The sequence below is a fragment of the Rhinoderma darwinii genome, chromosome 2 (genome assembly GCF_050947455.1).
Source record: "Rhinoderma darwinii isolate aRhiDar2 chromosome 2, aRhiDar2.hap1, whole genome shotgun sequence".
Taxonomy (NCBI): Eukaryota; Metazoa; Chordata; class Amphibia; order Anura; family Rhinodermatidae; genus Rhinoderma; species Rhinoderma darwinii.
Window position 1 is genome coordinate 445,562,715 of NC_134688.1, and position 15,235 is coordinate 445,577,949.

General features: G+C 46.6%; 1 protein-coding gene across 2 annotated transcripts in view; it reads right to left on the bottom strand.

Moving 5' to 3' along the window:
- Positions 1-2,011: 2,011 nt before the first annotated feature.
- The window catches only part of LOC142743584 (stomatin-like), a 62,667-nt gene continuing 49,443 nt past the window's right edge, over positions 2,012-15,235 (bottom strand). For both annotated transcript variants that reach the window (XM_075854494.1, XM_075854493.1), the window contains 2 exons: positions 6,109-6,243; positions 2,012-5,180 (listed from right to left, as the gene is read on the bottom strand). In XM_075854494.1, the coding sequence (XP_075710609.1) occupies positions 4,992-5,180; positions 6,109-6,243 (324 nt within the window). In that variant the 3' untranslated portion in view covers positions 2,012-4,991. The remainder of the gene's footprint in view (positions 5,181-6,108; positions 6,244-15,235) is intronic.

Consider the following 15,235-nt stretch of genomic DNA (forward strand, 5'->3'; position numbering starts at 1 on the left):
ATTATACTTTGCCAAACAACATGTAAGGAAGCCGCCCAGTCCTGGAACAGCATGAAACTAAGATCAACCTGTACCAGAATGATGGGAGGAAGAAAGTATGGAGAAGGCTTGGAACGGCTCATAATACAAAGCACACCACATCTTATGTAAAACATGGTGGAGGCAGTGTGATGGCATGGTGGAGGCAGTGTCATGGCATGTTGGAGGCAGTGTGATGGCATGGTGGAGGCAGTGTGATGGCATGGTGGAGGCAGTGTGATGGCATGGTGGAGGCAGGTTGATGGCATGGTGGAGGCAGTGTGATGGCATGGGCATGCATGGCTGCCAAAGACACTGGATCACTAGTGTTTATTGATGATGTGACTGAAGACAGAAGCAGCCGGATGAATTCTGAAGTGTTCAGGGATTTACTTTCTGCTCAGATCCAACCAAATGCAGCAAGGTTGATTGGATGTCGCTTCACAGGACAGATGGACAATGACCCAAAACATACTGCGAAAGCAACCCAGGAGTTTTTAAGGCAAAGAAGAGGAATATTCTGCAATGGCCAAGTCAATCACCAGATCTCAACCCGATCGAGCTGCATTTCACTTGCTTAAAGAGGCTCTGTCACCAGATTTTCAAACCCCTATCTCCTATTGCAGCAGATCGGCGCTGCAATGTAGATAACAGTAACGTTTTGTTTTTTTCAAAAACGAGCATTTTTGGCCAAGTTATGACCATTTTTATATTTATTCAAATGAGCCTTTCTTAAGTACAACTGGGCGTGTTTAAAGTTATGTACAAGTGGGCGTGTATTGTGTGTGTACATCTGGGCGTTTTTACTTGTTTTACTAGCTGGGCGTTGTGAATGGAAGTGTATGATGCTGACGAATCAGCATCATCCACTTCTCTTCGTTACCACCCAGCTTCTGGCAGTTCAGACACACACCATGTCCTCGCTCATCCGACGCGATGAAGTTCCTGTGGGAGGAAGTAAGTGACGTCACAGCGTGATCTCGCGAGGACACGCTGTGTGTCTGTGCACTGCCAGAAGCTGGGTGGTAACGAAGAGAAGTGGATGATGCTGATTCGTCAGCATCATACACTTCAATTCACAACGCCCAGCTAGTAAAGCAAGTAAAAACGCCCAGATGTACACACACAATACACGCCCAGTTGGACATAAGATTAAAAACTCCCAGTTGTCCATAAGAAAGGCTCATTTGCATAAATATAAAAATGGTCATAACTTGGCCAAAAATGCTCGTTTTTGAAAAAAAAAAACGTTACTCTTATCTACATTGCAGCGCCGATCTGCTGCAATAGGAGATAGGGGTTTGAAAATCTGGTGACAGAGCCTCTTTAAGACAAAACTTAAGGCAGAAAGACCCACAAACAAGCAACAACAGAAGAAGCTGCAGTAAAGGCCGGGCAAAGCATCACACAGGAGAAAACCCAGCGTGTGGTGATGTCCACGGGTTCCAGACGTCAGGTAGTCATTGCCTGCAAAGGATTCTCTACAAAGTATTTAAAAAAAAAACACATTTTATTTATGGTAATGTTCATTTGTCCAAATGGTTGAAATTCCTAAACGTTTCACAGGATAATATTGTTCAACCCCTTGAATTAAACCTGAAAGTCTACACTTCAATTACATCTCAGTTGTTTCATTTCAAATCCCATGTGGTGGCAGCAGAGCCCAAATCATGAAGATTGTGTCACTGTCCAAATAATTCTGGACCTATCTGTATATGGTCCAGGCTCCATGGTGATACTAATCATGGCGATTATTGCACAGTTCTGGTGCAGTAGATCACAGTGTAATCGCCAATGATATTATACTGCAACCTGCTCTTATCTTTTGTAATCCGAAATAGCGCAGCAATCAAAAGTGTGATAGTCACCATGCGTAATTCTGTCATGAAGCCCAGGTCGAAAAACAAGATATAATTAAAAATCAAATAGATTTTAAAAACATAAAAAAACATATTTACCTGCAATTTTATTTATTTTAAAGATAGTGCTCTTTAATATGCTGGCTATGTATAGTTTATTAGCACAAAAAGGACCCTGCCTGAAGGAGGATTTGTAGGAGATTGTATTACAGATTAAGCCGTTCAAACGGTTATTCCTTCCAGTCACGGTGAAAAATTTAGAAATTACAGCTTATTTACTTTTTTTCAATTTAGATGCGTTGAAAACTAAGACTGAGACATGGTGATAGAAAATGCATCATTTTTAAATGTTATTTCTTAAAAAAATCAACATTTTCAAATTATTTAATCACTAGGTGGCGCTGTTTTGTTTTTACATACAAGCTTTAATTACCAAGCAGTAATACAGAAATACGAAAGAACAAAAAGTTTCCTAAATGATGTAAGTTGTCTTTTCAATGGCAATAAGAAATAGTACAAACTGTATGCCACACAAGTGCTGTAAATACATGTGGAAAACCATGTAATACATATCTATATCACACAAACATATAAGGTATATAACACAGAGATAATCTTCTTTCTTTTTGCACAAAAATGATCCAGCATAAATAAGGATCTTAAATTTAAAAAAAAAAACGTTTTCATTTTCAGACGATGAACACATCACAGTGGGAAACAAGGAGTGAAAAGGTGAAGTAGAAGATTATCTCACAGTGAGAATGAGTCAGACTGGCAGGAATGCACAAACATCACGTTCCCATGGCATCATTTATCAGGAAACCATGTGATATCTAAGAATGAATCTAGTGTAAATAATTGTGCCAACTAAAGAAACGTTTTTAGGGAACAGTCATATTTAGTGGAGAGTTTCCCCAGCAAATCCAGGGCGAGTCCATGTGACATGCATATTTTTTGCCACGAATTTTGCTGGGGATTTCAAATACAGTGTAAATATCTGTGACAATTCCGCCACGTCTGAACAGGGCCTTAGACATACTAGAAGAAATATTTGACCCAGCCCCGAAATACAGGTAAATGCCACCATAATGACAAGCAGCATTCCATCATAAGGGTATGACCAGATGTGGCAGAGTTCTGCATACACTGTCCGCATCAATGTCGCACAGAATCTGCGTTGCAGATTCTGTTGCGGTTTTCCCTAAAATGGGCACTAAATTGATGCGGACTAGCCGTTGCGTATTGAGGGGGAAGAGGGCTTCCCTTCTCTCTATCAGTGCAGGATAGAGAGAAGGGACAGCCCTTTCCCTAGTAAAAGTAAAAATAAATTCTTACTTACCCGGCCGTTGTCTTGGTGACGCGTCCCTCTTTCGCCATCCAGCCCGACCTCCCTGGATGACGCGGCAGTCCATGTGACCGCTGCAGCCTGTGATTGGCTGCAGCCGTCACTTGGACTGAAACGTCATCCCGGGAGGCCGGACTGGAGGAAGAAGCAGGGAGTTCTCGGTAAGTAGGAACTTCTATTTTTTTTACAGGTTGATGTATATTGTGATTGGAAGTCACTGTCCAGGGTGCTGAAACAGTTACTGCCAATCGTTTAACTCTTTCAGCACCCTAGACAGTGACTATTTACTGACGTCGCCTAGCAACGCTCCCGTTATTACGGGTGCACACACGTAGTCACCCGTAATTACGGGAGCCCCATTGACTTCCTCAGTCTGGCTGTAGACCAAGAAATATATAGGTCCAGCCAGAATGAAGAAATGTCATGTTAGTAAAACCAATACGCTCCGCAGCACACATAACATCTACATAACATCTGCGGACTTCATTGCGGAATTTTGACTCTTCATTGAAGTCAATGGAGAAATTCCGCAATGAGTCTGCAACAAGTCCGCTACACGTCCGCAACAGTCAGTGTATGCTGCGGACACCAAATTCCGCACCGCAGCCTATGCTCCGCAGCGGAATTGTTCGCAACGTGTAAACGAACCCATCCACAAAGCTGTGGAAGGCAATGGAGAAACGTGTACGCTGCGGATTTCCGCTGCAGACTGTCCGCAGCGGAATTCCAGAGCAATTCCGCCACGTCTGGTCATGCCCTAACAGTGGCCCCACTTAGAGTACCAAGTGAAGTGCCTCATGAACATTGCCAGCTGTGAAGTGTTCTGTGCGCCCATAAATGTGGCCGACCCCCATCCACATAAAACGGTTAAAGAGGACCTGTAACTAGGTTATATAAGTTGAACTGGTTTTCTCACCTGAATAGCGCTGTCTCCCCGATTCATAAAAATCGAAAGCAGAACACTTCCAAACCTCTGCCCATTGATTTAAATGGGAAAAACGGCGTTCTGTTCCGACGGGGCGTTTTTTTACGCGGCCATTTTGAAAAACGGCCCCGTAAAAAAACGCCCGTGAAAAAGAAGTGCATGTCAGTTCTTGAGATGTTTTTGGAGCTGTTTTTCATTGACTCTATAGAAAAACAGCTCCAAAAACGGCCGTAAAAAATGCTGCGAAAAACATCTCCATATTTTCAGACGTTTTTGATTTTGTGTGTGCACATACCCTACCAGAGATATGGCCCCGTTGTGTTGGCTCCTTCTATTTTAATTTGCTGTAGTCAACAGGGCGTGAATTACCCTCAAGCTGCTTCACGCTGATTGGTCAGCATCAGAGGCAGGGAACCTAGCTCCACTCCAGTGGCTAACTACAGCAAATTAGCACATAGGGAGCCAAGACTCTGGAACGGAGGGGCGGTCCAGGAAAAAAAGAAAACAACGCTGGAACTAGGGAGACAGCGCAATTCAGGTCAGTTAACCAGTTCAACTTATATGATCTTGTGACAGGTCTTTTTTACAGTCATGGGAGGTGGGATTGTGTTGTATTGGCGAGTTGGGTCTCAGCAGTCGGCTTGTAATATCCCTATACGGACGTGACTGGCCTGGAAGAGTACATAGGAGGTTATGTGGCTGTGCTCAGATGCCATTCATGGGGACTGTATCTCACATATCTTTCACTCTATTCATGCCATAACATGACTGTGGAATTACAAGAAAAGTGAAGTGCTCTGCATGCGGTGGGCACGACGCTGCTGGAACTTGTTACTGGTATTGCCTAGCTGCGAGATATTAGAGAAAAGAACTCCACAGGAATTGGGAAGATAATAGTGGAATTCTTCTCTGCAGCAACGTGTGAAAGAGTCTGGAGGTAGCGGAGCTGGAGGGCGGCCGGAGAGTCAGACATGATAACAGCGGCTTCTTTCAGGGCACGAGAGGCGTTCATCTCCCCCTCTGCTGCAACCACCTATATAGAACACAATATAAAAGACGTGGTTAATACCGCAGACCTCTCACACCGGAGCCTCACATCACTACAGTATGCCGCAGTAAAGGATTATATGTTTATTGGGCAGTTCTTATATAGACCCTGTCACTTTTAACGTGTTGGGTGTGCAGGAGCAGATAAATAGGTATAAGTTAGGCTAGGGTAAGAAAATATCCAGATACGAAAAAAAATATCTGGATGTATATAGCAGTGATGGGAAACTGGCGGAGGCCAAACCTGTGGCCCCCAGCTCCCCTCCCTCCTCAGCCTGAGTACCCCACCTGGTAAGCTGGAATAACTTAGGTGTCGAGCTTATTTTGACATTAACAAGTTTTTTGTTTGGGAGCCATAGCTTTTATTTTTCTGTCAACGTAGCTGTATGAGGGCTTGTTTTTTGCGGGTTTAGTTGTATTTTTTAATGGGGTACATATAGCGTATTGATTACATTTTATTAAATCTTTCTGTCAAGAATGGGAAAAAAAATGAATTTCCGCAATAGAATTAGCATTTTCAATTTTGCATCATTCCCCATGCGACATTACTAAAGGTGTTACTTTTATTCTATAGGTCTGTACGATTACGGCAATACCAAATATGTATTTTTTTTTTTATTGTTTTACTACTTTTGCACAATAATAGCCCATCTCAGGGAAAAAAACAACATTTTTATTTTGCCACGTTCAAAGAGCTATACCTTTTTCATTGGGCTGGTCTTTTTGCAGGATGAATCATATTCTTTAATAGAACCATTTTGGGGTAGATTTAAATTATTGATTAAGTTTTATTATTAATTATTATGATTAAAAACCAGCACCATATTGGATGTGATAATGCCATGTGTTAATGTTGATTGGCATCATTTACAAAAAGTGCTACCCACCATGAGAACAAATTGAGATCACGATACCTTTGCTCTGGCTTCACGGGCAGCTTCTGCTTCAGCGGCCATTGCTCTCTGAAGAGATGGGGGTAATTTGACGTCCCTTATTTCCACACGCTCCACTTTAATTCCCCATTCTTTTGTAGCATCGTATAAGATTCTCTGCAGATACAACAGTGATGACATTCTAATAACAAATTAGAGTCCTCTCACATCTGATTAAAATGGAGAAATAATGTATAGAAATATAAGTGGCCACCCAGTACTTAAAGGGGTTTTCCTATCAGAGACATTTATGACAGATCCACAGTATATGTCATAAATGTCAGATAGATGCGGGTCCCACCTATCTCCAGAACGGGGCCCCCTAAACGCGGTTCTGCTATGCTGTTTCCGTAACTCCCATAGAGCTGAATGGTAGTTACGGAAACAGTGTAGCTCACGTGCTACGCTGCTTCTGTAGCTGCCATTCCCTACTATGGGAGTAACGGAAACAGCGTAGCTCAGCGACGTACGCTGTTTCCGTAATTCATGGTTGGAAATCACACCCTTCAGTCACAACACAGAGCAGTAGAACGGGAGTTTAGGGGGCCTCGTTCTAGAGATAGGTGCGGGTCCCCAGGGCCGCCATCAGGAATTTCAGGGCCCCCTACAGCTACATTTTCTGGGCCCCCCTACCGTGGCACCGCCTGTTAACGGTACTCCGTCCAGTACTATATCATGGTACCCAGGGCCGCCACCAGGGGGGGTATTAGGGGTACTGATGTGAGAGGCCCGGCCAAACCTAATTGAAAGGGGGGCCCGGCAAACTGCCGCGACTTGCCTTTGGTAGAAAAAAAACAGGCCCCTGCAATGGGGCCCGTTTTTTTCACCAAAAGAATGTCATGAGCTGCGGGCCCCCCTTTCAATTAGGTTTGGCCGGGCCTCTCACATCAGTACCCCTAATACCCCCCCTGATGGCGGCCCTGGGTAGCATGGGGGCCGTCAAACACCGCCGCCCGTGCGACCGATCACGCGCACCCGCAAACTCCCGCGCATGCGCACCGGCGACCGCCTGGAACCGCGCACCGAATTTTGAGGCAGATTTTGACCTGCCCACACTATCTTGCCGCGTTTTTTGCCTGCGGCGATTGAGGACAGCAGACAGAAAACGCAGCGAAAAATGCATTTTCTGCCTCCCATTGATTTCGATGGCAGGTCAGAGGTGGAACCGCGGCAAGAAAGGACGTGCTGCTTTTCCTTTTTTCCGCGACTGGCTCCCATTGATTTCAGATTAAATCAATGGGAGGCGGTTTTGGAAGTTCTTTGGTGCTGATTCTGACGCAGCGTCAGAGTCAATATCAAGGCCCAAAAACTCTGTGAACTGGGCCTTATTGTTAGGGCTTATTCAGACGAACGTGTAATACATCCGTGCAACGTGCGTGATTTTCACGCGCCTCGCACGGACCTATGTTACTCTATGGGGCCGTGCAGACTGTCAGTGATTTTCACGCAGCGCGAGTCCGCTGCGTAAAACTCACGACATGTCCGATATTTGTGCATTGTTCGCGCATCACGCACCCATTGAAGTCAATGGGTGCGTGAAAATCACGCCCAGCACTTCCACAGCCGTATAAACTATGAATGAAAACAGAAAAGCACCACGTGCTACAAACATACAAACAGAGTGTCATAATGATGGCGGCTGCGCGAAAATCACGCAGCCGCGCATCATACGCTGCTGACACACGGAGCTGTTATGGACCTTTTGCAAGCGCAAAACGCCACGTTTTTGCGCGCGCAAAAAGCACACGCTTGTGTAAATCCGGCCTTAGGGTAGGAACACACTAGGCATGAACACTGCGGATTTTATGCAACACATTTTATTGTGGAAAATCCGCAGCGTATTACAGTCGCAGCAGAGTGGATGAGATTTGAACAAATCTCATCCACACGCTGCAAAAAAATGGGCCTGCAGTGTGGCTTTTTGGCTTTTTAAGTCGCATGTCAATGTATATTCTGTGGAATCGCTGCTCCTCTGTTGCAGAAATGCTGCGGTTCTGCCGCAAAAATCACAAATGAGAAAAAAAAAAAAAGGCACTTTTTTAAATTTATAAAAAAGTTTAGACTTACCCCGGCCGTAGTCCTGGTGACGCGATCCTCTATTCTTAGCGCAGCTCGGCCTCCTGTCATGACGTTTCATCCCATGTGACTGCTGCAGTGGTCACATGGTCTACAGCGTCATCCCAGGAGGCGGGGCTACGTTCAGAAGAGAGAGATGCGTCACTTAAACTACGGCCGGGGCAAGTCTAAACTTTTTTTTCCCTGCAGGATTCCCGCAGCGGACATGCCTCACGAAACCTGCGCCACTATTTGGTGCGGTTTTGCTGTCGGAATTCCCTGCGGCTACCGGGGCGGATAAGCTGTGTAGTTTTACTCAGCATATCCGCCTAGTGTGTCCCTTATGATGTCGCTCCTGGAGCTGCTGCCTGTCTCTAAATAGGCAGTTGGTGTAGTAGAATTTGGAATTATTTTTTTTTGTGAACCAGCTTAAAAAAATACAAAACTTTTGTGTTAGGGCCTGTTCACATCACTGTTCGCTTCCGCTCCGGGGTTCCTTCTGAGGTTTCTGTCGGGTGAACCCCGCAACGGAAAGTGAAAGTGATAGCACAGCTTCCGTTTCCATCACCATTAGCGCAGTCGACTGCGCTATTGATTCCGTCCGAAAACCAGCCGGAATGGTGACGAACGGAAACCATTAGCGATGTTTCCGTCACCATTGAGATCAATGGTGACTGAAACGGAAGCTGTGCTGTCACTTTCACTTTCCGTTGCGGGGTTCACCCGACAGAAACCTCAGACGGAACCACGGAGCGGTGGTTCGTCACCATTCCGGCTGGTTTTCGGACGGAATTAATAGCGCAGTCGACTGCGCTAATGGTGATGGAAACGGAAGCTGTGCTATCACTTTCACTTTCCGTTGCGGGGTTCACCCGACAGAAACCTCAGACGGAACCCCGGAGCGGAAGCGAACGGTGATGTGAACAGGCCCTAACACAAAAGTTTTGTATTTTTTTAAGCTGGTTCACAAAAAAAAATAATTCCAAATTCTACTGAACCAACTGCCTATTTAGAGAGCGGCAGCAGCTCCGGGAGCGACATCATAAGGGACACACTAGGCGGCTATGCTGAGTAAAACTACACAGCTTATCTGCCCCGGGAGCCGCAGGGAATTCTGCCAGCAAAACCGCACCAAATAGTGGCGCAGGTTTCGTGAGGCGTGTCCGCTGCGGGAATCCTGCAGGGAAAAAAAAGTTTCGACTTGCCCCGGCCGTAGTTTAGGTGACGCATCTCTCTCTTCTGAACGTAGCCCCGCCTCCTGGGATGACGCTGTAGACCATGTGACCGCTGCAGCAGTCACATGGGATGAAACGTCATGACAGGAGGCCGGGCTGCGCTAAGAATAGAGGATCGCGTCACCAGGACTACGGCCGGGGTAAGTCTAAACTTTATCAATTTAAAAAAGTACCTTTTTTTTCTTCTCTTGTGTGATTTTTGCGGCAGAACCGCAGCATTTCCGCAACAGAGGAGCAGCGATTCCACAGAATAAATTGACATGCTGCGGCTTAAAAAGCCAAAAGTCACACTGCAGGTCCATTATTTTTGCAGCGTGTGGATGAGATTTGTTCAAACCTCATCCACTCTGCTGCGACTGTAATACGCTGCGGATTTTCCACAATAAAATGTGTTGCATAAAATCTGCAGTGTTCATGCCTAGTGTGTTCCTACCCTAAGGCCGGATTTACACGAGCGTGTGCTTTTTGCACGCGCAAAAAACGTGGCGTTTTGCGCATGCAAAAGGTCCATAACAGCTCCGTGTGTCAGCAGCGTATGATGCGCGGCTGCGTGATTTTCGCGCAGCCGCCATCATTATGACACTCTGTTTGTATGTTTGTAGCACGTGGTGCTTTTCTGTTTTCATTCATAGTTTATACGGCTGCGGAAGTGCTGGGCGTGATTTTCACGCACCCATTGACTTCAATGGGTGCGTGATGCGCGAACAATGCACAAATATCGAACATGTCGTGAGTTTTACGCAGCGGACACACGGACACACGCTGCGTGAAAATCACTGACAGTCTGCACGGCCCCATAGAGTAACATAGGTCCGTGCGAGGCGCGTGAAAATCACGCGCGTTGCACGGATGTATTACACATTCGTCTGAATAAGCCCTAACAATAAGGCCCAGTTCACACAGTTTTTGGGCTTTGATATTGACTCGGACACTGCGTCAGAATCAGCACCAAACAACTTCCAAAACCGCCTCCCATTGATTTAATCTGAAATCAATGGGAGCCAGTCGCGGAAAAAAGAAAAAGCAGCACGTCCTTTCTTGCCGCGGTTCCGCCTCTGACCTCCCATCGAAATCAATGGGAGGCAGAAAATGCATTTTTCGCTGCGTTTTTTGTCTGCTGTCCTCAATCGCCGCGAGCAAAAAACGCAGCAAAAAAACGTGGCAAGATAGTGTGGGCAGGTCAAAATCTGCCTCAAAATTCTTTAAGGAATTTTGAGGCAGATTTTTTTTTGCCTGCAAAATACTGTGTGAACAGGGCCATACATGATCAGCACTTTGAGATAATTTACTCACTGTGTCAGAAGAGCTGCTCCCACTCCAGTCCTCTTCCGGCGATGTCTTCCAGGGGAGGTCTTCGGTCCAGACGTCCAGTCCTTCACCTCCAGCCAGGCTCCAGGTAAGTTTTGTCCATGTGTGTCCGCGGCTGCGCGCGCTTCGTTCGCTGGTGCGCGCGCGGCCGATCGCGGATGCGCGCGCTTCGTTCGCGGGTGCGCGCGCGGTCGATCGCGGGTGCGCGCGCGGGCGGTCTCCAGTGCGGGCGTTCGTGGATGCGCGCTCGCGAGTGCGCACGCGCGGGAGTTTCCTTGTGCGCGCAATCGGGTGTGCGCGCGCGCGGGCGGACGGTTTGACGGCCCCCCATGACGAGGGGAGGGGGCCCGCAGCAGCAGCAGCTCACGACATTCTTTTGGTGAAAAAAACGGGCCCCATTGCAGGGGCCCGTTTTTTCCTACCAAAAGAATGTCGAGGCAGTTGCCGGGCCCCCCTTTCAATTAGGTTTGGCCGGGCCCCTCACACCACTACCCCTAATACCCCCCTGATGGAGGCCCTGCGGGTCCCAGAGGTGGGTCCTGCATATATCTAACATTTATGACATATCCTGTGGATGTGGATAAGCGGGCTTATATAATTCCCAGCCATTACAAAAAAAAAATAGCAACCCAGATAGCCCCTTAAACTAAGAATGCCCAAATAGGATATTTAAAAATAGCTTTTCTAAATCCATACAACCCCTTTAACCCCCCCCCCCCCCCCCCCCAAGACTAGCTCACACACAGCGTAAACGCTGCGGAATTTCCGCAACAGAATTCTGTGCGGAAAATCTGTTGCATTTACAGTAGCAGCAAAGTGGATGCAAAACACAGCCACACGCTGCAAAAAAAAATAAAAAAATCGCGCAGGAAGTGTTCTGCAGTGCGGCTTTCAACCTCAAGTCAATTTGTGCTGCGTATTCTGAGCAGAGATGCTGCGTGTTTGACCCACAGACTTCAATGCAGAGCATAAATTCCGCACTAAAATACGCAAATTGAGTTGTGTTGCGGATTGTACAGTAATTCTGCACAGGAATCCCAGTAAAAAACCCACATAAAGTTTGCTATAATTAATGCTTAAGACTAAGGCCGTGTTCACACTGTGTAGATTTGCTGCAGAAAATCCTGCATACATTTTCCCCGTAAATGATTCATACAAAATATACAACTTATCCTGCAAAAAACAAGCTAAAAATAAGACAATTGCGCCCAATCAAATGCCAAGGACCAAACAATTTATTAATCTTTAAGGCCAAAATCAGCTACATTATTAAATGGTTTATAAGACCTGAATTATGCACCAATTATATTTATATGAGACATAAATTCTGTCTACAATACAAAAAGTGATAGTTCTGGGCCTTTTCTTTCTAATTTTAATGTGACCCCCATCGATCGTGAGAACCGAGGTCCCGAACACCCAAATTCTCCTCACTGCACTCCCCTCAACATGCTCCTGCCACTCCATTCAATGTTTATGTGACGGAAATTCTGTTTCCCATAGACTTTGAATGGAGCAGCAGTGAACATGATCCGCCCTGCTCCCTTCATTGTCCTCCTTCCTGAGTTGAGAAGCGAGGAGAAGGCCCCCAGCTATTAGACAATTATCGCCTATCAATTCTGGGAATACCCATTTAAGGAGCCCAATAGCAGTTACTATGCCTGATACCTCGGTAGTTACACCGATAGGAACCGTCTTGTTTACACCCAGAAGCTGCAAGCCCCTACAGACTTAATACTTTCACAGCTGAGGGTTTGTTTCAACTGTATCCTGTCTAGGCAATCCTCTGTGAGCTAAGTATATCAGCAGCACTTATTCTGGTAGTTTGCTGTAATGAATCAATGTAGACTCCCATAGACCTAAGAGTATGTTCACACGCACTGTTTTCAGACGTAATTCGGGTGTTTTACGCCTCGAATTCCACCTGAAAAAACGGCTCCATTACGCCTACAAACATCTGCCCATTGCTTTCAATGGGTTTTACGATGTTCTGTTCCCACGAGGTGTAATTTTACGTTTAGCTGTCAAAAGACGGCGGGTAAAAAGACGCCCCTGAGAAAAAGAAGCGCATGTCACTTCTTGGGACGTTTTTGGGAACCGTTTTTCATTGACTCAATTGAAAAACAGCTCCAATAACGTTCGTAAAATACACCACAAAAAACGGGAGTAGTTACAAAAACGTCTGAAAATCAGGAGCTTTTTTCGCCTTTTGGCTCGCGGGGAAAAGAAGCAGCATATAATTTATGAGCGTTTTTCACTGCATTTTTTTGTCCACGGTCCTTGCATTAGCTTCCATGGCCACAGGCGAAAAACGCCACGAAAACAGGCGGAAAATTACATGTACAGCATGAACTCTATTACATCTTTTTACACTTTTGTTCCCGGCTGACGTCACTAGAGCCCTCTCCAGGATTAAGATTAGTGTAATAATTAACTTTACTGAAACTGTGTGTATGATCATTAACCACTGCAAGTAGAATATTCTGCCTTTGTGCTATATATCAGTCTATCAGTAAAGCCAGTCACTTCCATGAAAATACTGCAGGACATTTATTAAAACCCGGGGAGATATATCAAAACTGGTGCAAAGGAAAAGTGGAGTAGTTGTCCATGACAACTAATCAGATTGGTGCTTTTATTTTGCAAAGGGTCTATGACAAATCAGAGGTGAAATCTGATTGGTTGCCATGGGCAATTACTCCACTTTTAGGCCTGATTTACACGAGCGTGTGCGTTTTGCGCGCGCAAAAAACGCTGCGTTTTGCGCGCGCAAAAGGCACTTGGCAGGTCCGTGTGTCATCCGTGTATGATGCGCGGCTGCGTGATTTTCGCGCAGCCGCCATCATAGAGATGAGGCTAGTCGACGCCCGTCACTGTCCAAGGTGCTGAAAGAGCTAACTGATCGGCAGTAACTCTTTCAGCACCCTCGACAGTGAATGCCGAACACAATATACACCAACCTGTGAATAAAAAAAGACTTTCATACTTACCAAGAACTTCCTGCTTCCCCCAGTCCGGGCTCCCGGCCGTTGCCTTGGTGACGCGTCCCACTCTTGTCATCCGGCCCCACCTCCCAGGATGACGCCGCAGTCCATGAGACCGCTGCAGCCTGTGATTGGCTGCAGCCTGTGCTTGGCCTGTGATTGGCTGCAGCTGTCACTTGGACTGAACTGTCATCCCGGGAGGTCGGACCGGAGTTATCGGTAAGTCAGAACGTCTTTTTTTTTTTACAGGTTCATGGATTTTCGGAGCGGAAGTCACTGTCCATGGTGCTGAACCAGTTTAACGCTTTCAGCACCGTGGACAGTGACTGTCTCCTGACGTCGCGTACCCGAACATTTTTTACCGGTTTCGGTCAAAACGAGTTTGGCCGAACCCGGTGAAGTTCGGGGCGCTCATCTCGATTTTGACACTCCGTTTGGATGTTTGTAAACAGAAAAGCACGTGGTGCTTTTCTGTTTACATTCAGGAGTTTGACAGCTCTTGCGCGAATCACGCAGTTCGCACGGAAGTGCTTCCGTGCGGCATGCGTGGTTTTCACGCACCCATTGACTTCAATGGGTGCGTGAGTGCGCGAAAAACGCACGATTATAGAACATGTCGTGAGTTTTTTTCTGCGCACACGCGCTGAGCGCAATTCACGCATCGTCTAAACTGCCCCATTGACTAATATAGGTGCGTACGACATGCGTGCAAAGCACGCGCGTCGCACGCGCGTATATTACGTTCGTGTAAGGCCTCATTTACACGAGCGTGTGCGTATTGCGCGCGCAAAAAAACGCTGCGTTTTGCGTGCGCAAAAGGCAATTGACAGCTCCGTGTGTCATCCGTGTATGATGCGCGGCTGCGTGATTTTCGCGCAGCCGCCATCATAGAGATGAGGTAGTCGATGCCCGTCACTGTCCAAGTTGCTGAAAGAGCTAACTGATCGGCAGTAACTCTTTCAGCACCCTCGACAGTGAATGCCGATCACAATATACACCAACCTGTGAATAAAAAAAGACGTTCACACTTACCATGAACTGCCTGCTTCCTCCAGTCCGGGCTCCCGGCCGTTGCCTTGGTGACGCGTGACGCGTCCCTCTCTTGTCATCCGGCCCCACCTCCCAGGATGACGCGGCAGGCCATGAGACCGCTGCAGCCTGTGATTGGCTGCAGCCTGTGCTTGGCCTGTGATTGGCTGCAGCTGTCACTTGGCCTGAATTGTCATCCCGGGAGGTCGGACTGGAGGAAGGAGCCGGGACTTATCGGTAAGTCAGAACTTCTGTTTTTTTTTACACGTATATGTATATTGTGATCGAAAGTCACTGTCCATGGTGCTGAAACAGTTTAAGTCTTTGAGCACCGTGGGCAGTGACTGTCTCCTGACGTCGCGTACCCGAACATTTTTTGCCGGGTTCGGTTAAAACGAGTTCGGCCGAACCCGGTGAAGTTCGGTGCGCTCATCTCTAATTTGACACTCCGTTTGGATGTTTGTAACCAGAAAAGCACGTGGTGCTTTTCTGTTTACA